Source organism: Panthera tigris, chromosome A1, assembly GCF_018350195.1.
Source record: "Panthera tigris isolate Pti1 chromosome A1, P.tigris_Pti1_mat1.1, whole genome shotgun sequence".
Lineage (NCBI taxonomy): Eukaryota > Metazoa > Chordata > Mammalia > Carnivora > Felidae > Panthera > Panthera tigris.
Genome location: NC_056660.1, coordinates 140,783,131 through 140,808,204, shown reverse-complemented (window position 1 = coordinate 140,808,204; position 25,074 = coordinate 140,783,131). Strand labels below are relative to the sequence as shown.

At 34.8% G+C, this 25,074-nt stretch overlaps 1 protein-coding gene across 10 annotated transcripts in view; it reads left to right on the top strand.

The window, feature by feature from the left end:
* The window catches only part of WDR41 (WD repeat domain 41), a 196,225-nt gene that overhangs the window by 145,517 nt on the left and 25,634 nt on the right, over positions 1-25,074 (top strand). For 9 of the 10 annotated variants that reach the window (XM_042988889.1, XM_042988913.1, XM_042988908.1 and 6 more), the window contains 5 exons: positions 9,837-9,885; positions 11,341-11,472; positions 14,228-14,290; positions 19,528-19,639; positions 22,138-22,200. In XM_042988889.1, the coding sequence (XP_042844823.1) occupies positions 9,837-9,885; positions 11,341-11,472; positions 14,228-14,290; positions 19,528-19,639; positions 22,138-22,200 (419 nt within the window). The remainder of the gene's footprint in view (positions 1-9,836; positions 9,886-11,340; positions 11,473-14,227; positions 14,291-19,527; positions 19,640-22,137; positions 22,201-25,074) is intronic. The other variant, XM_042988900.1, reaches the window with a different exon arrangement.

Here is a 25,074-nt window from a genome sequence, read left to right as displayed (position 1 = left end):
CCCAAATACAGTAAAACCTTGGATTGTGAGTAACTTGTTCTGCAAATGTTCCACAAGATGAGCAAACATTTCTAATAAATTTTAACTTGATAAACGAGCAGTGTCTTGTAGTATGAGTAGTGTGTGACTCCAAACATTGCATGATCACAAGTGAGCCAATAGTTCTTGAAATTTGCTTTAATATACAAGTGCTTTGGATTACAAGCATGTTCCTGGAATGAATTACGGTCACAAACCAAAGTTTTACTGTAGTTTCTTAGACTATAATCACTAATATTTGGGTCTTAAGGAATCCTCAGATCATGTTGTGTAAGAAAATTAAATAAAAATATACAGTGTACTTTCAGGATGTGATCTTTAAATTTTTATATAGATTAACTGTTAAGATTCCATGTTTGTTACTACCTGTCCTCTGAAATGTCCTCTTGGCTTTTATTACATAGTTAGAATAAGAATCTGCAGAAAAGGCCATCACCTAGAATAATGATCATTGTGAAAATGCTAATATCTGATTACATTTTGCCCACAGTGATGTTCCTTTATAAATAAGTTGTTTAATGATGTAGTAAATGTTCTGTTAACAGTAGAAAGTTATAGATAAGTGTATCAAGTTATATATTGCTCTTTTAAATACCACCCCAAACTTAGTGGTTTAATACAACCTGCTGTTTACTTGGCTCACCAATTATTGGGCTAGGTTCAGCTGGGTGGGTGTTTTCCATCTCTGCCAAGATCAGCTGATCTTGGTTAGGTAGTAAACCTAACCTATGTATCTCTGGTCAACAGGTAAATGGGCTGGGCTGGGTGATTGACAATGGACTCAGCTCGGTTGACTGGGATCACTCTTCATAAGGTTGCTCAAGTGCTTGTGCACGTAGTGGTCATCGAGTTCTCATAAGAACGAAAGGGAAAGCCCTGTTGTAAGCTCTTCTCACGTCTTTGTGGTGTTTGCTCCTGTATTGTTTGCCAAATCAAGTCAGGAGCTGGCCAAATTCACTATGTGGATAAATAAACTCTACCTTTTGAGGGGAGAAGCAACTAAGTCCTATTGTAAATGGTGCTAGACAAAGGGAGAATAACTTGTGGCCATGTTTGCTGCCCACCGCAGTGAATCTAAATGTCTAAAAATGGATGCAAAACTTACATTTTGGCTTTTGCAATAAAGTGAAGATATTACTACATGAGTCACGATTAATTATTTGTATTCAAGTTATTACTGTGCCAAAATTTACATCTAGTTAGGAAGGTTTTCTGTCAGTCACAGACCTATAGAACTTTCAATCTGTGTTTTGCTTTAAAAAACTGAATTCTGCACTGAAAGAAAAAAACTAAATGGTCACTACTGGTAAGAAAGATACAAGAAATATACAAACTGTATAAGTATTTATTTAAATGGAATTAAGAGCACAGCATTTTCATTCTCAATTTTGTAGTTTAGATAATTTAGAATTATCTTTACTATTCCAGAGGTATATTATTTTTGCATTGTCAAATTACAGAAATACCTTTTCAGTTTTAAAATACATATTATATTTTATGTTTTTTATTTAATTTTTATGGACCTTACATTCTGGTTTTTTGGTCAGCTGTTGTAATCCAGGTTTCACGCTTCAGGTCTTTAGATAATATCATTTTATTGAGAATTTTGCAGAAGGATTTTCTTGTTTTCTTGGTGGCTCAGCTAAAATCAGTGAGTGGAAAATTTTCACAGATTGGTTTTTGAAGATACCAAATAAATCCTGTATAACCTAACAGACAGCTGCCTTTTCTTCTTTAGTGTTTTTTGAACATGAAGTAAGGGTCATATTGATTGGGAGATCACTAAAGAAGGCTAAGCCTCAGCAAGAGTCTTCCAAATAATGGACTGTGCTAAAATTGCATGTAATACTCTAGCATTTGACACATTAAACTAAACTGAGTTCATAACACATTTTAAGAATAGTTTTTTCTGTTGCTCATTTGACCATTCCTTGCTCCTCCAGGAAACAGACAAGGTTATGTAGGATGGTGATCATGACTGGAAAAGAATCAGGTGACCCATGAAATGCCAGACTGGAGAACAAAATGTGCCCTTAGGATAGCTGGTGAAGCTGTACATTTACAAGAAACTAAGTCAACTCAGTAGAGTTTGATAATTCACTAACAGTATGCTATATCTTTAAGAAAATATTCTTAAGATAAGACTATCTTTCTTCTATTCAGAGAATAGAAATCAATAGTCAAGGTGATTTAGACCCTCTTAATCCCTGAGTTCCCTGCAAAGCAGATAACAAAATGGAATTAAATATGCAAATGGTTTATTAGAAACACCAGTGAAGGGACAGAGAAAGAAGCAGGATTGGACAAGGGGAGCTGTCTCAGACTATGGTCTAGATCTGACAAAGTCTCTATAGGTCCCATGGGGAGCTCTGGAGGAAAGAATGCTCTTTAGGGGAATTCTATGTTGGATAGAAGTAACTGGGACTTTTAACTCTGCCTTGCTTAGTCATTAGCTGAGGGTCATCCAGGAACATGCTTCTGGCTTCCACCACCTTGTTTAAGTTCCATTACCTGGAAGCCAACTGAGGTAGTATGACTTTGGCTTCAAAACTGAAATGGACCCTGAAGTCAACAGGTGGATGCTAGTAATCACCTTTCTGAGAGCTGGGCAGCTTCTACTGAAGGGGTATCTGCAAGATCTGTATTGCCTTTCCTATACAGACTGTATCTGGGATCAATAATAATTGATGGGAGGAAATTTCTTTTTATAGAAGAATTCAGGCTAGGAAAAATTGTGGAATTGGAATATTGTAATTTTGCAACTTCTAATAAATTTAGAGAGTTTACCGATGGCTGTTAACCTTACATGCACACAAAGAAAAGACTATGAGAAATTACATTTCCTGTTGGAGTATACAAACTGCAAGGAGAAAAATATGAAGAATAAATAGAACAACAGACTTTAAAGCTATATCAATTACTGCAATTATGAACTTTATTTAGATCCTCCTTCTAATAAAATTTTAAAAAATCATGAGATTGGGAAGTATGATCACTGAGTATGTGGTGACATTAAGAAATTAAATGGTAACTTTGATGTAAAGGATTCCTAAAAGATACACACTGAAATATTTACTGATGAAATACAGCTAATTGGATTTGCTTCAAAATAATCTGCAGAGGGGGGATTGGGTGTGGTACGGATGAAACAATATTGGTCATGAGTTGATAATTGAAGAGAGATGATGAGTAACTGGTGATTTTTGTCATACTGCTTGCACTTTTATATACATTTAAATTATCCATAATGAAAAATTGAAAAATGATATATATTTGATATAGAGGAAATAAAAATGCCAATTTGAAAGGTATTTTTGTTTGAGTATAAAACTTTTTCTTAAAGGGGCACCTGAGTGGTTCAGTTGGTTAAGCGTCTGACTTTTGATTACAGATCAGGTCATGATCTCACAGTCGTGTGATCCAGCCCTGCATCAGCTCTGTGCTGAGCGTGGAGACTGCTTGGGATTCTCTCTCTCCTCCTCTCCCTGCCCCTCCCCTCCTCACTTTCATCTTTCTTCCTCTATCTCTCTCAAAATAAATAAAACTTAAAGATGAAAAAACAAGAAAACTTTTTCTTAGATACTAGATGCAGGAATCACATAGATGGACCTGAACATATTAAGTAATAACTGGCAAAAAGCTGGATTAAAGGATGTTGGCTTTGATATACAACTGCTCTGGGATTTCTCATACTTCATCCTGAGGTGGGTAGACATATCACTCAAATCACTGGTACACCTGGACATCTGCAGGCCTCCCACTCATATGTAAGCTTACCTCAAAAACAAGAGCAAACCAGAATGTTCCCTCTCTGTATAAACACATCCTCAGAGAAAGCCCTGAAGGATTTGAACTGAGCATGCTCAGTTCATTCTCACACACTAATTTAACTGGTGGGGCAGAGAGGCCAAGATGTTTCTTTAGTAGTTAGAAATTCTTTCACAGAAACTTGAGCTCAGGTAAATAGAGCTTCCCTTTACTAAAAAAATTTTTCTTAACATTTTAATTTATTTTTGAGACAGACACAGCATGAGGGAGGAGGGGCAGAGAGAGAGGGAGACAGAATCTAAAGCAGGCTCCAGGTTCTGAGCTATTGGCACAGAGCCCGACACAGGGCTCGTGCCCGCCAATTGTGAAATCATGACCTGAGCCGAAGTCAGACGTTTAACCAACTGAGCCACCCAGGTACCCCTAGAGATTCCCTTTAATAGAAATCACAGGGAGTTTTGGTTTTCTAGTACTTGAAAACTTTGATGCGTAGTTTAGCTTCCTGTTTGTGATTTGGTGGAGGGGAGAATTTACAAAGGGTTTACCTTTCCTAATGACCATGAAAACTATGGAATCTTCCAATACCTTCAATGTATGTGAACTAAAGAGGGACATCAGACATTGACATATTAGAGTTATGTAGTTGTATGCATTTTTTTTAATGTTTGTTTATTTTGGAGAAAAAGAGGCAGAGTGCAAGCGAGGGAGAGGCAGAGAGAGAGGGAGACACAGAATCCTAAGCAGGCTCCAGGCTTTGAGCTGTCAGCACAGAGCCTGACACGGGACTCTAACCCACGAACTGTGAGACCATGAGCTGAGCCAAAGTTGGACACTTAACCAACTGAGCCACCCAGGCGCCCTGATGTATGCATTTTTCTTAAGGAAAAAAAAAATCATGTTCAAGTAAATCTAATGAAAGGATCAATGACATCAGTATCTCTGGGTCATGAAAATGCTTTCAAGTTCCCTTTCATTTCTCTACAGGTCTCTACATACTTCTTTGATTTTCTTCAAGTAGTTCTAGCAAAAAGATAAATAAAAATCTATTTCGGTATTTATTTTTTTAAGTTTATTTTTTTTGAGAGAGAGCACAACCAGAGGAGGGGCAGAGGGGGAGTGACAGAATCTGAAGCAGATTCACTGTCAGCGAAGAGCCCAATGAGGGACTCAAACTCTCACAAACAATGAGATAGTGACCTGAGCCAAAATCCAGAGTCAGACGCTTAAATGACTGAGCCACCCAGGAGCCCCAGTAAAAATCTATTTTATTTATGTATGTATATGTATGTATGTATGTTTATTTCTGAGACAGAGACAGAGCATGAGGTGGGGAGGGGCAGAGAGAGAGGGAGACAGAGAATCCGAAGCAGGCTCCAGGCTCAGAGCTGTTAGCATAGAGCCCAATGTGGGGCTCGAACTTCCAAACTGTGAGATCATGACCTGAGCCAAAGTTGGTCACTCAACCGACCGAGCCACCCAGGCACCCCCAGTAAAAATCTATTTTAAATGAAATTTTTGTATATTTTCAATTGTGTGTGGTTTTGGTATTGTAGTACCATTTTTCAACTGTATTTTATTATAAAAAATGTGTACTACTTTAGTTGCATCATGTATTAGATTTGTGGATTATGTGGGAAGTTAGTTAACTATAAGTATTTTCTGTATTGCCATAATATTCTGTTTTTATTTTTCAAGTGCTTTATGATTATGTAGATATTGAATACAGGAAAGTTTATGTGCAGGTTTGTGGACTGTACTTTTCATTATATCCTCTAAGGTTATATTGGTATCTGTAGCCACCTTTGACTTAATTGAAATAAATTCAAATGAATAAGAACTATTAAATAAGCACTTAGGTAATAGACATAGGAATTCTTGTGAAAATATTTTATACAAATCTTTGTGAAGCTTTGCTGTACATTTCAGTTCACAGTTGGCAAGAATGAGAGCACTTTCTCTGAGATGTTCAAAGGGAAGGTTAAACACCTTCCTTTAAAAGGAATGATTTCGGGGCGCCTGGGTGGCTCAGTCGGTTAAGCGGCCGACTTCGGCTCAGGTCATGATCTCACTGCCCGTGAGTTCGAGCCCTGCATCGGGCTCTGTGCTGACAGCTCAGAGCCTGAAGCCTGTTTCAGATTCTGTGTCTCCCTCTCTCTCTGACCCTCCCCTGTTCATGCTCTCTCTCTGTCTCAAAAATAAATAAATGTTAAAAAAAATTTAAAAAACTAAAAGGAATGATTTCTATAAATTAAATTGAATATAAATGAGAATTCTCAATGGATTCATGATGTGGACCCTGTAGCATTACTTAGTAATGTAGACTGAGTTCTTCAAGGGTAAGAACTGTCCTTTTAATCTTTACTTTCAATATCAAATATGTATTATCAAATATAATTATATTTAATGCTTAATATATAGTGTTTAATAAATATTTCTTGAATGAGTGAATCATCAACTCTTATGGTAAATTTAGTTCTCATGATTAGGGGAGGAAAAGATGGGACATTCTAGAAGTTTTTTTATAGGTCTTCTTTAAATCATGCTTCACCTTGTTAAACTTCTTTTCATGCATATAGTTTTTTACTTAGTCATTTAATTGTATAGTCTGAGTATTTTTATAGATGTGGTTTCATGTTGAAGATTATACATGAATATGGGACAGGGACATGAAAAAAATAAAAGGAATTTCATGTGTGGAGTGGGATGCTGGATTTTAAATTTTTTTAATTTTACTTTTTGTTGTGACAGTAAATATATTAACAATGATAAAAGAAAAAAAGTGAGGTTATGTTAATAAACTGAATGATTATCTATTTTACAGAGCCCTTGCAACACTTAAATGTTTGCTCATTCATTGAAAAAACATTTCTTTAGTGCTTTAAACCTGTTGGATATAATCAGAGTTTTGTTGGACTAGAAAGTGCCACATTATAAACATTAATAAATATGGCAATTATTATATTCATTCTAAGAAGACTATTTTTTTCCTATTTTAACCTCTCTGAAATTTGGAAACAGTATATATCTGATGGTGTCTTTCAGTTATAATTGGCAGTATTTTTATCTTAATAATCCATAAAATAATAGAATGTCTTATAATTGATATCTTAGATTTGATGAAATACAGTACATTTCTAAACAATTGCTGAATTTTAAGATCTTGAAACAAGAACCACATGTAATTGATCTTGATATTTTCATCACCTAGCATGAATCTACTAAATACATTTTGTGCCATCAGTAAAGAAGCATTTCTCTTAAAACCTTATCTTCAGATGTGAATTTTGGATTCTATTAATTTAGAATGTTTTAAAAATTATTATTATAATTTTAATGCAATATAGCCATAATTCTTCCTTCTATTGAATAATTTAAACCTTATTGGCATTTTAATTAGTCCTTTTTTATAGTTGATTATTTCTGTTTACCAATTATAATGTATCTTACTATTAGGAATTCTTGGGTTGAATTTTCATTTATGGTTTGCAGATGGCTGAAGTATGTACTTGACTGATTAGGATAAACTGATTTACTTTAAGATAAACTGATGAAGTGTAGCTAGTTTTCAATTATCCATCCTAATAGCATGGCTAATTATAATTTGTGAATGATCTCCCAACCCTTTGTTATTTTATGGGAGATACTAATATGTAGGAAAGTGATATTGATTTGTATTTTTAAGCTTCATGTTTTCTCTTTAGAGGAGGTAATAATAAATACTGAAATGGCACCAAAAAAAAAAAAGAAAAAAGAAAAAGGCAGCAATAGAATATATAAGAAAATTGAAAGGCCTGAATAATCCACCAACTAGGTAATTGACCTCTGAGCAATAAAAAATTGGCTGTGATTTCATGCATTACTATTGAGCATTGTTTAGATTTAACTTTTGTTCACTACTGATTGAATTAAAGTTTGAGGTGAAATGCTCTATCATTTCTAAACTCTCAACCATTCAATCATCTCTCATTGTGAACTCATGAGATTCAGACACGATAAAACAATAATGAGAAGTTAAAAATCAGGGTTAGAAAAAGTATGTATTTTAAACCTGCAGTCTTCTAGAAAGGAGAAAAGCAATTATAAGAGTTTCAAGAATCAATAGAAATTGATGTTTTATACCAAAGAAAACTTAAGACCTTGAGTCCTGCCTCCCCACCATCACTATACAAATAAAAAGAAATCAATAAGCCTAGAAACATAAGCTATTAAAGATTGACATCCAGCAACTATTTTTGGTACTCATGCATTGTTTACTATTCTGATTCAGAAAAATGTATGTTATTAAACAAGAAATTGTATTTTTAATTTAAAAATGATTGTTTTGTTTTCTTTTAAATCTCCAGATCTTTTATATATTTCATTTTGAAATAAGAATAAATGTTAGGCATGGATTTAAAAATAACTCTGCAGGTGATTTCTCACTGGTTACCTAGGAAGTTTTGAAGGTCCTTTCAGTTAAAAAGATAACGTAGTTCTGTATTAAACAAATTATTAATAGACTTTGGTAAGAATGTATTTGACCAATTTCCCATCTCCTGAATAATCTCTTAGCTCCTGTAGTAGGAGATATAGTTGAAGGATTTTGAAATGAGTGCTGAGTGTGGGAATTGTCAGAGCCAGTGAAGATAGCAGTTACTTATGGGACTTTGAAACTGAATATGAGAAATTAGAACTTGAAGCTCAGTTTGGAATGTTAAGGAAATTGTTATATGACTGAAGTAGTGAAATTTTATGGATCTCATATAGTGGTAAAATTCATTGGAACAGATAATCTCAGGAACAAAATAATTTTTGTGTCGTAGTGTGTCAGTTCACCAACAATAGACATCTGTGCCTAACAATGTTTACTTCAATGAAGACATCCAAGGCATACCCAGATTTTATGAAACACACTAACAGTTTTGCAAGGAAGAACATGTTTTCTAAATGCCATAGCTGCTAATGGATTATTATTTATTAATGGTTGTTAACTATAAGGGGCCAGTTATACACAGTTCTTAGCTGGCTTTCTATAATACCACTTCTCTCTCTCGTATTCAAGCAAACCTTGAATACAAGTGAATGAAAATGATATTATGTGAACAACTTTGGATCAATTTTGATTTATTAAAGAATCATTTACAAACTTACATACATTATTAATAACATTACTTGACATGTTTACAGTGTGATTGCTGTAAACCATTGTGTTGGGACATTGCTTGAGAACAGTGCTTTCTTGATTTTATTATAATGCAGTCACTATGATGAGTAATCCTATATAACAAATTACTTTCTTGACAGTGTTTTTATCATGGATAACTTCTACTCTACAAAGTATAGACAATTGTTCCTTTATATATAGTGAATGGGAAGTAAAGAGGAGAAAGAAGCTATAACCAGGTTCATCACAGCTCTTTTTTTCATGCCAGCAAGCAAACTTTGCTTTACTTCTTTGCATTTCAAGCATTTTCACTGAAAAACAAAATAAAAACCTTCAGAAAACCTCAAAGCTTCCAAACTAAAAACATGGTATTTACATGGAAAGACCAAGAGCCAAGAGGAGCAAAGGAGAGATCTTTGCTTTAAATAGGAAACTAATTAAAACATCTTAGCAGAGAAAATAATAGAAATAATGAACTTATCTGAGAAAGTGACTCCTTCGTTCCATTCTTGGAATATCACTTCCCATCAAGTGAAGCTCTTCCTCAGCTTAGTTTCCTATCACTTAAGTCAGGGTTTAATCATATAATTCAAGCCAGGAAGGACTTGAAAGATTAGTTATAGGCCTCCCTCATTCTTACAGTTCTAGCTGCTGATTCATTGGAACTCTGAATGGTTTTATTTATCTTTGCATCTTCGGTTTTATTTATCTTTGTACCTGGCCTAAAACCCGGAAGATATTCCTTAGGTATTTGTTGCATTAGTTTAACCTAACCTGAATTAACATTAGTAAGTTAAAATACCATTAATAAATTCTGATATTTGTAAGTTATTTTAGCAAATAAATGTCACCAGAGATTTTTCTTTCACTTTTTTTCTCTACCCAGGTTTGCATCTGCTGGTGATGATGGAATTGTAGTTGTGTGGAATGCCCAGGTGTGTATTAAAAATTCTATGTGGATTGTGTAATAAAGACATGACTGTAGGGGTGCCTGGGTGGCTCAGTCGGTTAAACGTCTGACTCTTGATTTCGGCTCAGGTCATGATCTCATGGTTGGTGAGATGGAGCCCCGTGTTGGGTTCTGTGCTGACAGTGTGGAGCCTCTTTGAGATTCTCTCTCTCCGTCTCTCTATACCCCTCCCTCCCTCCCTCCCTCCTTCTCTCTCTCTTTAACGTAAAAAAACAAAACAAAAAAACAAAACTTAAAGATTTGACTATATAGTTGAGGATGCATTCATAAACACTATCTAGGTATGTACCTGCATAGCAGTATAATGCGACTAATTGATAGTTTAAAAAGGCTACTTAGGATGAATCCATTTAAAATGGGGATCAATATTTCATAATAGAGAAAGGTTTTGAATTAAGATTTTTTTCCTGAGAAACAAATGCCAAATAACAAAAACAAAAGTTTTAATCTTATTCAACAAAACTTATCAACAACTATGCACTGATTCTGAAAATGAATCAAGTGTTGATTTTTGGGAGAGATACAATTTTTATTTCAAAATTGTATGATAATATAATATTCTCATGTTTGACTTTAATAGTAATATAATAAAAGACTAATTTTTGTTGTGTAAAATATTTAAGCTTCATCACATTTTTCCAGGACCTCTCTTCCTGATCCTTTGATGCTCAAATTATTCCCTTTTGAAGCATTTATCTTCTCACTGTTCATTTGGATTGGTATCTGGTCTGACTCTGTCAGATCCTTATTTTTCAATGGTTTTGCCCGTGATTAAAGCAATTATTTAGCATTATGTTTACCACATTCATGAAATACTGCAACCTTGGAACGATTTGCAGTTTGTTATATTTAGTTAGGATTTTTATATGTTTACTACTTGGGAAAAATCAGTGAGATACTGATAGATGAAGACATTGGATGGGTAAGAATAGCTGTTGGTGTTAGAGATGGAGTGGAGACTGACTTTATGAACAGTTGATATATTATTAGATGTATATAGTGTATATATTGTGTTATCATGCTTTTATTTCCTTCAACATTTTAACTGTGGAGACTTAGATAACAAATACTTAAGGATAATGCAGATTCCCTATTTTTTTCTACTGATCATTTACTGATATTTTTATACTTGATTTACACAGGTCTTAAAACCATATAGGAAAATATTCTTTTAAATTTTCATATAAAATATGCTAGAATTTAGTATTTTCTATTAGCAAATAATTAAGATTATTTATGGCTACTCTTCCAGTACCTGTTTAGATTCTATTTGATTGCTTAAGGTTAAAGTATAACACCTAAGTAATTAAAAATGGAATTATGTATTTTGTATATGGCGATTTTTCTTAACATTGTCATTTAAGATTATTTAAGTTATGAATATAATATGAGCCTATTAAAATTTTTATTGGTATTTCAGACAGGAGAAAAACTTCTGGAACTTAATGGGCACACTCAGAAGATAACAGCCATTATTACATTTCCTTCCTTGGAAGTTTGTGAAGAAAAGAATCAACTGATCTTGACAGCCTCTGCTGATAGAACAGTTATTGTATCCTTAAATCTGGAAGAGAGTAAAATACCTATAGTGACCCAACGGACCAGTACCTACATTATTAGTTTTAGCCTTTTGGGGCTTGTCTGTACATTAATTTGAGCAAAAAATGATTTTGCTTTAGCCTTCATAATACACTTCTTAAAAGTATTAGGCAACTGAAAGTATTAGACTGGATATAGGTTAAAGGCTTATTATTGATGGAAACCGCATGACTAAAGTTCTTTCCAGAGTTACTATTATATCAAGTTATATAAAATGGAGAAATTGGGAGAATTTAGGCTTAAAAGTACTTATCTCCATTTGCTTTTCAATTTAGAGAAACAAAGATGAGTTGGACTGGAGAATAATTCACATTTTCCTCTATACTGCATTGTACAGCAAAAGAAATGTAATGGCCCCAACCCGTAAGAACTCTTTGAGCATCTGAGTCTGGCAGAAAAGTGAATTGCCATCTCCTCAGTGGTTAATATTAATATTTAGTGTTTAAAAGCAGTTTTAAAAGAGTAAATTATCTTCCCTCCATACTTGTAGGTAAAAATTTAAGGTATAACAGCAGTAATGTTTTATAGAGTGCTTATGTGTGCTAGGCATTGTTCTCTTTAACATATATTACACATATTTTTACACATATTACCTATTACATACATTAGTCCATTTAATTCTTACAGTAAGTATTTTCTCATTTACAGATAAGAAAAGAGGCACAGAGAGGGTAATTAAGTAACTTGCCCCTAGGTCACACAGCCATTATAGGGCAGAAAGCAAGCAGTCTGACTGCAGAGTCAGAACTCTCAACCATTGTATAATACTGCCTTTATAAAAGATTTTCCTTAAACATTCCTTAAAATTCAGCCTTTAATATTTGTATGAGGAATTAGATTTAAGAAAGCCTTAATGGCCAGTTACTTATGGAAACTAATCTTTACTTATTTTTTTAAAAAGGTATCAAAGATTCGCTTTAAATCATCTGTGCTTATCTGAGAGTTCTGTTTTAAATAGTTTCAAGCATTAGTGAAGTAAGTTTTGGAGTAAGTCCAAAGGAGTAGATGTTTCCTGGGCTTCTATACAACCAGGACAAACTTTTTGACACACTGTAAATGAGCTCAAGTGATTTCTAGACACATTGTCAGTAGGTGAAAAAACTTCCAGGTACGATTTACATGTGGTAAACTATATTCTGTGGTGATGACAATATTGCATAAACAGTATTACTATGTATGTTTAGGTCAGTGTAACTTTATTAATACCGTTCTATTGAGGTAAATATTAGTTTAGGCACTAAAGCTTTTGCTTTTAGTATCAGTATAATCTCCAAAAATAGAATTTAAAATACTTTGTTTAAAAATTTTTTTTCATGTTTGTTTATATTTGAGAGAGAGAGACAGAGCATGAGTGGGGGAGGGGGCAGAGAGAGAGGGAGACACAGAATCCGAAGCAGTCTCCAGGCTCTGAGCTGTCAGCACAGAGCCCAGTGTGGGCCTTGAACTCACAGACCGTAAATCATGACCTAAGCTGAAGTCGGAGGCTTAACCAACTGAGGTGCCCAGGCACCCCTAAAATACTTTGTTTTTATTAGACCATTCCTAAGGTACTATAATAATATTTAGAGGCACTTACTGAATTATTATAGTACAGGAATGAGTAGCTGAGATAGCATCAGCATGAACTTTACTTGTAAATAATGGTATAGAGTCATTTGCTTCACATAATGAATTTTCTTGTTAAAAATCCAGTTCCAGGGGCGCCTGGGTGGCTCAACTGGTTAAGCGTCCGACTTCGGCTCAGGTCATGATCTCACGGTCTGTGAGTTCGAGCCCCGCGTCAGGCTCTGGGCTGACAGCTCAGAGCCTGGAGCCTGTTTCGGATTCTGTGTCTCCCTCTCTCTGACCCTCCCCCATTCATGCTCTGTCTCTCTCTGTCTCAGAAATAAATAAACGTTAAAAAAAATTAAAAAAAAAAAAAAATCCAGTTCCAGGCTGCTTGAGTCTCCACTGTTAACAAACTTCATTAAATGCTGAAGGTAAATTTTTAATTTTTGTCAGGTAATAGTCTTAACAGTCTATCCATACACATATGTGTGTATGTATATGTGTGTGTGTGTGTGTGTGTGTGTCTGTGTGTGTGTATATACATGAATGTCTATATGTAAACGTGTGCTCAGACATGGTGTAGAATGTATATGTTACCATAGGAAGTGGGACAAAAAATTTGAAAATGGTTATACTCCTTAAGTCAAACTAACCTTGGACACTCATAGAAGGTCCTCTAATTATTTTAAGAATGTGTATAAGTAATACACTGTTACTGGCTTTTGTCAATCAGTATAATAGTAGTAAACGTGCCATGCATGTTGAAGGAGCTTTCAGTAAGAATTAATGGAACTGGTTGTTTTTAGTGTAAATACTTTATGTTGAGCGTTTATTAAATCATGGTGGACTATTTTGGAGAAAACACTTGGAATATTTAATGCCTATAAATATTGAGTATTCAGATCATTCATTCCTTGACATTTTCTGATAGTTTGGTAGTAAAATTTACCTCAAACATATTTTAGATTATAAGCTTGATATGCTGAGTTGATAATTCATTATATGAATTAATTTTAGTAACAGTATAGAGGGTAAATATACTTTATTTAAAGATTTTTTTAACGAAGAGTATAACATTTGTGATTTAATTATTAGAAAACTTATCTCTTAATTTAGATTTTAATGTTTTACTTAGAAATTATTTCTTAACATAAGTTTAGGTATGGGATTGTGATACTGGCAGACAAGTTCAGAAAGTATCATGCTTCCAGTCTACTGTAAAGGTAAAATCTTACGCTGATATTTTATGGTAATTATCTTTTTTTCTCAGCAAAAATCTTCAATAAGTAGATGAAGTTACTTTTTTAGGTTTTAAGAATTATTTCTTCTATACATACTTATAGTCATTTGATTATTGGAAGACTAGATTTTGAGGGAGCATATAAAATGTTGGAATGTTTGAATTTGGAACTAGATCAAGGGGTGAATATATAGCAAGATAAGGAAAAGGTTAGTACCTAGTATGTTTTTGTAGGTAATTCTAGGAAGACATACTAGTTGTAGAATGACTATAGCAGTAGGTAGTCTGTTTTCTTTACACTTTGAACTAAAAACATGGATTTATTTGTCCTTCATTCTCTGCCTTTTATAAGGTCCTGAAGATAAGACATTATCAATTACTTAATTCCAAAGAACTGTCATATGGCTAATTGGCTGTTACTATTAGGTTCACTGATTTTACAAACAAATAATAATTGGAGCTTATTACATGATAGGAACTCTGCCACATGTTGGAGAAACAAATTTGGAGAAGACTTGGTTATTTGGATTCCTACAGAAGAAATTCTTAGGTCTTCTTAGAAAGTGTGTCTGTTTTTCAATAATGTCAGCAAATGTGGTGGAAAGGGTCTTCTAAAATGAGATGTTTCCTTGTTTTATTTTTTAAAAGCTTTTATTTATTTATTTTGAAAGAGAGAGCAGGGAGGGGCAGAGAGAGTGGGGGAGAGAGAATCCCAAGCAGGTTCCACACTGTCAGTGCAGAGCCTGATATGGGGCTTGAACTCATTAACCCATGAGACCAGGACCGGAGCTGAAATCAAAAGTTGGATGCTTAACCAAGTGAGCCACCCAGGTGTCTCACCTTACTTGTTTTAAAGATACCTTGTCTCTTTATTTGAGCTTACACTTTTTTTTTTTTAACGTAAAAAGAATTGTTGTGTCTCAGTGTTCAAAGTATTTGATTTTTTTCCTAAAAGGCAGCATCTCTGGTAGCCATCTCATGCTACTATGCTATTCTTCATTATCAATTTAGTAGGGTTTCTGGGGGAAGAAAGTGCCCAGAAATGCTTGTATCCAATTTAACAATGGATTGTCTTTGAGGGAGTTATTAAAATATTGATTTGATGAAAATTTCTGTTTTATGTGATCTGAAAAGATGCTTCTTTAAAATACCTTAAAAATATTTTTGCTAGTTGAGGCTATTAGGTTTCAAGTGAAAATACATGAATTGAAAGAATAGGGAACAGGAAAACTGGAGAAAATTTTGGTATATTTTGGACAAATTCTTTGGGTGAACTGTTTCATGAACTGTTTATAGGAACTGATCATGAAAAAGTATCTTATTTATTTTTTAAAGAGGTTTTACTATAATGCTAGTCAGCTAGATAGTTGTATATACTCCTGCTGTGATGTTTCTCATAAGAGATTGTTTAAAAGTATCATTTCACTCACTTCATTTCAGTGGTTCAATTCTTTAACAGATAATTTATCAAAGAAATTCAGATCCCTAATAAATATAGGAAATGCTATTATTTATTTTTTGAGCTAGTAGTTTTTATAAGGGTTTGTATTAGCAAGGAAGTGGTGAAATTAGAATTTTTATTAAATTGATGATATTCCTAGCAGACAGTTTGGCATTATTAATGAAAATTTTAAATGATTACATGAATTGACCCAGAGACTCTACTTACAGAAAGCTCTTTAAAGGAAAAAAAAAAAAAAAACAAACTTGGGCAGAGATTTATGAACAGAAATGTATATTGCAAATATATTTCATAAATGTATGATTGGCAGTATCCTAAATATATTACAGGAAAATAGTTAAATTATGGTAGATACATATGCTAAAAGTGGTATTTAGAGAATTCATAAGAAGTTTGGAAAATTCTGGTAAGATATTAAGTAGCAGAAGAAGTATATTATCCTTAACAAAATACTAGCAATCCAAATCAGCAACATATAAAAACATTCTGCACTATGACCAGATAAGACTTATCCCAGTTTAACATCGGAAAAATCAGTAACTATAACATACTACAGTAAGAGTAAAGGACAGAAAACATACGATCATCTAAATCGATGCACAGAAAGCATTTGATAGACAGCACCCTCTCATGGTAAAAGTAGTCAACAAAATAAGAATAGAGAACTTCCTCAGTCTAATAAAGGGAATTTATGAAACCCCTGGAGCTAATATCATATTAATGGTGAAAGACTGACTGAATACTTTTCCTCCTGAGATCAGGAATAAAACAAGGACGGTATTCAGTGTTATAGGCAATAAAAAAGAAATAATGGGCATCCATATTGGAAAGGAAGAAATAAAACTATATCCACAAGTGACATGATCTATATACTAAATCTTAAATTCATAACCAAACTATTGGAGCTAATAAATGGATTTAGTTAGGTTTCAGTATACGATATCAATATACAAAAATTAACTGTATTCTTCTACACCAAAAATGAACATCCAAAAATGAAAAAAAAAACAGTTAAGAAAATGAAATGAATTTACAGTAGCATCCAAAAGAATACAATACTTAGAAACAAAGAAGAAACATGAGAGTTGTACATTAAAAACTACAAAATAGTTTTTGAAAGAAACTAAAAATCTAGACATGAAAGTCATTCCATATTCATGGATCAAGTTGAATATTGTTAAGATTGCAGCACTACCAAAAAAAAAAAAAAGATTGCAGCACTACCCAAAATTACCTGCAGATTGGACACAGTCTCCATTAAAATCCCAGCAAGCTTCCCCTCCTCACCCTCACCCCTGCACCCAGAAATTGACAAACCAGTCCTCAAATTCAAAGCATTTCTTTTTATTTTTAATGCTTATTTATTTATCTTGAGAGAGGGAGAGAGGAAATTTAGCGTGTGAGCAGGGGAGGGGCAGAGAGAATCCCAAGCAGACTGTGTGCTGTCAGCACAGATCTGATGCAGGACTTGAACCCACAAACAAACTGTGAGATTGTGACATGAGCCAAAATCAAGAGTTGGATGCTTAACTAGCCACTCCGGTGCCCCAGGATCCTCAAATTTGTATAGAAGTGCAAAGGACCCCAGAAATAGCTAAAACAATTTTGAGAATTAAGAGCCAATGTACAAGAGTTAAACTTCCCAATTTCACAATTTACTACAAAGTTCAATAATCAAGACGGTGTGGTTCTGCATAAGGATAGACATACAGATGAATGGAATACATTTCCAAATCCAGATATAAAACCTCACTTATGTGGTTAATTAATTTTCAACCAGGATGCCAGGTCTTTTCAAAAAGAGCAAGAATAGTCTCTTCAACAAATAATTCTGGGTCAACTGGATATCCTTATACAAAATAATGAATTTGGATCCCTACTTCATGCCATATATAAAAATTCAAAATGGATCAAAGGTCAAAATTTAAGAGCTAAAACTATAAAACTCTTGGAACAAATATGGGAGTAAATATTTGTGATCTTGGGATAGGGATCTTGAATATGACACCAGAAATACAGTAACAAAAGAAAAAAAGTGATAAATTGGATTTAATCAAAATGAAAAGCCTTTATACTTTTAAGGACACTATCAAGAAGGTGAGAAGACAACCCAACACATAGGGTGTGAGAAAATACTTGTAAATTATATATCTGATAAGGAACTTGTATCCTGAATATATTAAGAACTCTTAAAACAGCAATAAAGGGGCACTGGAGTGGCTCAATCGTTTAAAGAGTCTGACTCTATCTCGGCTCAGGTCATGATCTCACAGTTCATGAGATCAAGCCCCACATCAGGCTCTGTGTTGACAGCATAGAGCCTACTTGGGATTGTCTCTCTCCCTCTCCACCCCCCCCCCCAACTCATGCACATGTGTGGTCAATCAAAATAAATAAACTTAAACCCCTCAACAATAAAAACACAAGTAACCCAGTTAAAAGTAGACAATTTGAAAGACATTTACCCAAAGAAATATACAGATGGTCAATAAGCATGTAAAAAGCTCAACATCATTAGTTATTAGAGAAATGCAAGTCAAAACCATAATATAATACTATTTCACTTACACTAGAGGGCAGTAACGTGTTGATAAGGATGTGGAGACAATGGAACCGTCACACATTGCTGGTGGAATTGTAAAATGGTAGAGCTGCCTTAAAGAGTTATCATTTGGCCCAATAGTCTCACTCCTGGGTATTCCTATTTCATTGTCAAGAGAAATGAAAATGTATGTCCACACAAAAATTTGTATGTGATGAATGTTCATGGCACCACTGTACATAATAATCTAAAAGTGGAAATATCCTAAATGTCTTCCAGCTGAGAATGGACACATGTGCTATATCCACACAATGGAATATTATTCAGCAATGAAAGGGAGCAAAATAATGATACATTAAATATTGAGAAATTAGGGTAGGGATTCTTAAAATAGAAACTGCCTTATTTTCAACCCTTTTTATTCCAGTAGTTTTAAAAGCTAAGCTTGGACAAGACTATCAGAATCTTTTCCTTTTCTTGTTTATTCTTCTCCCTCACTCTTGTCCTTTTATTCAATCAGAGTCTTGAGTGGGAGGAGTATGATTAAAGGTGTGGACTTTAAAGTACTGTTAAAGGTAAAGGAGTTCTATAGACTTGAAATACTCATTTTCCTAAATGAATTAGGAGGTATTGATTTGAGAGTTACATAAAAACTAAGGTCATATATTCAGTTTTATTTTAAAGGAAGTTTAAGCCTTGTGTGTTATCTATTACCGAGTAACAAATTACCTCAAAACTTAGTTGCTTAAAACAATAAATAATATCTTACAGTGTTTGTAGTCAGGAATAAAAAGCAGCTTAGCAGTTCTGGCTCAGTATGTATTATGAGGTTGCTGTCATCTGAAGGCTTGACTGGGGTTGGAGGTTCCTAGGGGACTCATATGATTGGTAAGTTAGTGCTGGCTGTTGTCCAGGGGTCTTACTTTTTTGCATGTGCATCTTTCTCCATGTGGCTGCTTGTGTGTTTGCCCTAGAGTGATTCGAGAGAGCAAGGAGGAAGCCACCTTGTCATTTATGATTTAGTCTTGCAAGTCACACACCGTCTCTTCTGCTATATTCTCTTCATTAGAGGCCACTTAGTAGAGTCCACATTCAAGGGTGGGAAACTTAAACTCCACCTTTTCAAGAGAATGGTTTCACAGAACTTGTGGACATATTTAAAAACCACCAATGAATGCTTGAAATTCTAAACTGATATTTCAAATGAATTTTTCAGTGCTTAATTGTTCTTCAGAGACTAGATATTTGGCTCTCTGGTGGGAATGACCTATGTGTGTGGAACCGAAAATTAGATCTCCTATGTAAAACCAGCCACCTTTCTGATACAGGTAAGAAATCAAATCAACGTAATTATGAACCATGATTGATATTCTTTAAAAGACATAATGAATCTTTGAAGAGACTTCCTATGAATACCTCTGTATTCATTAATTAATATAGGGGTTTTTCTTTTCAGTTCTGAATATATCATGTAACCTTATTTCTCCAGTTTGATGGTTGTATAAAATATATTTCTATCCCAAATTGGAGGGAGAAGCCTCCCCCACCCACTTATAACAGAATTTCTCAAAAGTGGTCAAGAAAAACTTTGATTTATCCTCTTGGTCTGCGTTCCTAAACTGAGTTAGATGAGCACATTGATACATGGAATTACACCTTTCCAACTTTATAATAGAGTTTTCTTCTTTATTTGTGGGGCCATTGGATTTTGAATAGATTCCAAAGGATGACCTCATTTTACAATTGGTTTTACTAGAAAGTCCATGCATTGTGCAGACTTACTAATAAAGTTCAGAATTTGGTTAATATTTTTGGTTTTGAGAAAAGAAAATCAGTTTGACTTCTGATACCAAGGATCTTAAACAATAAAATAAAAAATTATTCAGAGTAAAAATATTTAAGTATAAATGAGAAAATTTAAAGAATAACCTTGAAGTTATGTGATATACTGTTAACTATGTTTGTTTCTAAAAGTAATCAATAAACCCATTGACATCCTAGAAAGAATATTATTAAGCATATTGATACTGTAAAGGTAGCAGGAGCCCTGTGAATTGAATTTACAGTTCACAATTAGAACTAACTTATCTCCACAAAGATACTAAATCAGAAAAGTAATGTGATGTCTTAACAAAACTAAATCACTATGTTTCTAGGATTTTCAGTTTTACCTTTCAATTCAATGTTTGATCACTAGTAATGTTGGTAGTATCTAGATTGTATTTTCATGTTTCCTGTTATCATGAGTTATATCTCTTTATTTACACGTATATTTTCCTTTCTATTTCTTACACTAGCCTGTGGTTACCTGTGAATTTTATTCCATGAATTATTAGTAACTATGTTATGAAATAATGAAATAAGAACTAACAAGAATATTTTGTCTGATAATGGAAATTACCTGTTATTGTAGTCTCCCTTTTGCAAGTTATCTTTGAGAACTATTAAGTAATCATAGTATTGTCCTATTTATCAGTGTCTCAAGAGATAGTGGAAATCTTTGAGAAAATCTGTTAGAAACCTTTGAGAAGGCTATCAGTTATTATTGGTGAGCCTTTTGTGATTTGGGTTTTCCAAATTACCATATGCCATTGAGTTAGCCGTGCTGTTAGACCTTTATGTCATGAAGCTCCTTTCATGAGGCTTGCTTGATTTTTGGCTAGCAAGGCTTAAAAATTATGGTCTCTCTACAACCATTTCATGATTCAGCTATAAAAAGATACTCAGAATTCTATCTTTATATCTTTTCGATCTAACAGAATGAGAATCAGAACTCGTTTCCAGATTCAACGTTGAATATGCAGCAGACCCCTTCGCCCTATTTTTCCTAGCGGAATATGCTAACATTATCATATTAAATATTCTCACAACAATCCTATTCTTTGGAGGATTTCACAACCCATATATACCAGAACTATGTACCGTTAACTTTACCGTCAAAACCCTATTCCTAACATTCACTTTCCTATGAATTTGAGCATTCTACCCATGATTCCGATATGACCAAGTCATATGTCTTCCAAGAAAAAATTTCCTACCCCTCACTCTAGCCATATGCATATGATGTGTATCCTTGCCCATCATCACAGCAAGCATTCCACCCCAAACATAAGAAATATGTGTGAAAAAAGAGTTACTTTGATAGAGTAAATAATAGAGGTTTAAATCCTCTTATTTCTAGAATTCTAGGACTCGAACTTAATCCTAAGAATTTAGAAGTCTTCGTGCTACCATATTATGCCATATTCTACAGTAAGGTCAGCTAAATAAGCTATTGGGCCCATACCTAGAAAATGTTGGTTTATATCCTTCCCGTAGTAATTAAACCCCCATTCTCATTATTATTATATCAACACATCTCAGGAGCCATAATTGTGATAACAAGCTCCCACTGACTAATAATCTGAATTGGCTTCAGAATAAACATACTAGCTATTATCCCCATTCTTATAAAAAAAAAATATAACCCACAAGCCATCGAAGCATCCACATAATATTTTCTTTATATCTTCTTTGAGCTAGTCATCTTCTAAATGGTGATTATCTTTAGGGATTCCTGGTTAAAAAAAGTTGACCATAATAGTGAAAGTGTCAACAGAGCATATCCTACCTTTAGTAAATCTGCATCTTCTTTAGGTCTCTAATACTTATCACAGACTCATTTTCCGTGTGCAGGTGAGCAGGGAACCATGATGTAGTATATTGTGTGTGCTTTATTGTTACAACCCTTTTATGGGAAATAACTTGCATAAATCTGAAAATGTTTTTATTTTTCATATAATCTTTGAAGAAAATAATTTGACCTTTGTCATATATATTTTTGAAGGGATCAGTGCTTTGATTGAAATACCTAAGAACTGTGTTGTGGCAGCAGTTGGCAAAGAACTGAGTGAGTATGACTCTTTTTCTTTTATTTTCTTTTTAAGAAAATTTAAAACTAGACTTGTATACACATTTTAGAAAGACAAGTTTTTTATTTAAGGGACATCTACCCCTGCCCACGTCTTGACCTGTGATTGTTGGAAGCGATGTGGAGACTGAGACATTTTCAAGACGTTAGGTCAGTTTTTGTACTGTGCTTGGTCTAACATAGCCAAGTGGGGCATGGTAACCCCATATGTCTGAGGCCAGAGAAAGCCGTTTACATTCCACAGTTCTGTCTGCTCCTGATCTATAGTCCTACACTTAGCAAAAATACTGACCACAGAAAGCAACTATCAGCATTCTGGAAACTAAAAACTTGATTTGGACGGGTTGGAGGATGATTACTGTGGGAAGCCACTAAGGCAGGAACTGTGGTGTTTTTGGCTCGGGAAGCCAGAGTGGGTCCCATTTTCTTGGGAAGAGTTTCTGCCATTTCCTTCAGAGTGGTGGGATAGCAGAGAGAGGGGGTGGCAAGAGGAATTTTGTAAATTTATTAATTGATTATAAACTTGCTGTTTGAAGGCTATTTGGCTGGTGATGGTTAGCTAACCCATTTACTGCCATGGAGCCCATAGTAAAAAATAAAGTCTCTTGTTCCTACTGCCTTTTGAATAGAATTGGGGTGCTGAGAAGTGATAGAGTAAGCATGCTTCTTCAAGACTCCTTATTTCTTGAAGAGTTTTTCTAATGTATCCCAGAGAGCATATGATGTTGCTTGTGCTACTTTCTTTTTTTTTTTTCAATATATGAAGTTTATTGTCAAATTGGTTTCCATACAACACCCAGTGCTCATCCCAAAAGGTGCCCTCCTCAATACCCATCGCCCACCCTCCCCTCCCTCCCACCCCCCATCAACCCTCAGTTTGTTCTCAGTTTTTTAAGAGTCTCTTATGCTTTGGCTCTCTCCCACTCTAACCTCTTTTTTTTTTTTTTCTTCCCCTCCCCGATGAGTTTCTGTTAAGTTTCTCAGGATCCACATAAGAGTGAAAACATATGGTATCTGTCTTTCTCTGTATGGCTTATTTCACTTAGCATCACACTCTCCAGTTCCATCCATGTTGCTACAAAGGGTCATATTTCATTCTTTCTTATTGCCACGTAGTACTCCATTGTGTATATAAACCACAGTTTCTTTATCCATTCATCAGTTGATGGACATTTAGGCTCTTTCCATAATTCGGCTATTGTTGAGAGTACTGCTGTAAACATTGGGGTACAAGTGCCCCTGTGCATCAGTACTCCTGTATCCCTTGGGTAAATTCCTAGCAGTGCTATTGCTGGGTCATAGGGTAGGTCTATTTTTAATTTTTTGAGGAACCTCCACACTTTTCCAGAGTGGCTGCACCAATTTGCATTCCCACCAACAGTGCAAAAGGGTTCCCGTTTCTCCACATCCTCTCCAGCATCTATAGTCTCCTGATTTGTTCATTTTGGCCACTCCGACTGGCGTGAGGTGATATCTGAGTGTGGTTTTGATTTGTATTTCCCTGATGAGGACCGACATTGAGCATCTTTTCATGTGCCTGTTGGCCATCCGGATGTCTTCTTTAGAGAAGTGTCTATTCATGTTTTCTGCCCATTTCTTCACTGGGTTATTTGTTTTTCGGGTGTGGAGTTTGGTGAGCTCTGTATAGATTTTGGATACTAGCCCTTTGTCCGATATGTCATTTGCAAATATCTTTTCCCATTCCATTGGTTGCCTTTTAGTTTTGTTGGTTGTTTCCTTTGCTGTGCAGAAGCTTTTTATCTTCATAAGGTCCCAGTAGTTCATTTTTGCTTTTAATTCCCTTGTCTTTGGGGATGTGTCAAGTAAGAAATTGTTACGGCTGAGGTCAGAGAGGTCTTTTCCTGCTTTCTCCTCTAAGGTTTTGATGGTTTCCTGTCTCACATTCAGGTCCTTTATCCATTTTGAGTTTATTTTTGTGAATGGTGTGAGAAAGTGGTCTCGTTTCAACCTTCTGCATGTTGCTGTCCAGTTCTCCCAGCACCATCTGTTAAAGAGACTGTCTTTTTTCCATTGGATGTTCTTTCCTGCTTTGTCAAAGATTAGTCGGCCATACGTTTGTGGGTCTAGTTCTGGGGTTTCTATTCTATTCCATTGGTCTATGTGTCTGTTTTTGTGCCATGTGCTACTTTCTCCATAGGCCAGGTATGAGATTTGCTGTGACCGTCAGTTGGCATATTTGCAAATGCCAGTAAGACATGGGCTAATTGTTTACCATTTATTAACTGCTGTTTGCAGACTCCATGGCTTTGCAGCCAAGTTTCGCTTTCTTCATCTGACCTTGCCATGTGTAATCATGTCAGAGAAGTAATTTTCTAAACACTGTGCTTATTACCCTTTTTTTCCATAGAGTAGTTTCAAAAGGTATTAGAATTTTTGCTTAGTTTATTTTCTCTTCCTTGCAGAAATTTAGTTTTCTCATGTTTTTGATCAAGCTGGAAAGAAGCTTAGCTTTTCCCTGGCTTTCTCCTCTTGTAGTGAGCCAGTCACTTTGAGTTTTGCTGATTTTACTGCTAACTCAGTGGTTCTCAGATTTTAGTGTGCATTAAAATGACTTGAATGGTTTGTTAAAAAACACACATTACTCGGTCTTACCCCTAGAGTTTCTGATTCAGTGGGTCTGGAGTATGGTCCGAGTTTCTGCATTTCTAACAGGTGTTTTGGTGGTGCTAGGGTTGCTGGCCTGTAGGCCGTACTTTGAGGACTCCTGCCTTAAGTACTTTGATTCTCTTCTTTCCGTCTCACTACTGTTGCTCAGTTCAGGCTCTCATCTCCCCTCTTGCCTGTTCTGTTGTGCTAACCTCCGAACTTTATCTTCCTTCCTCTACTGTAGTG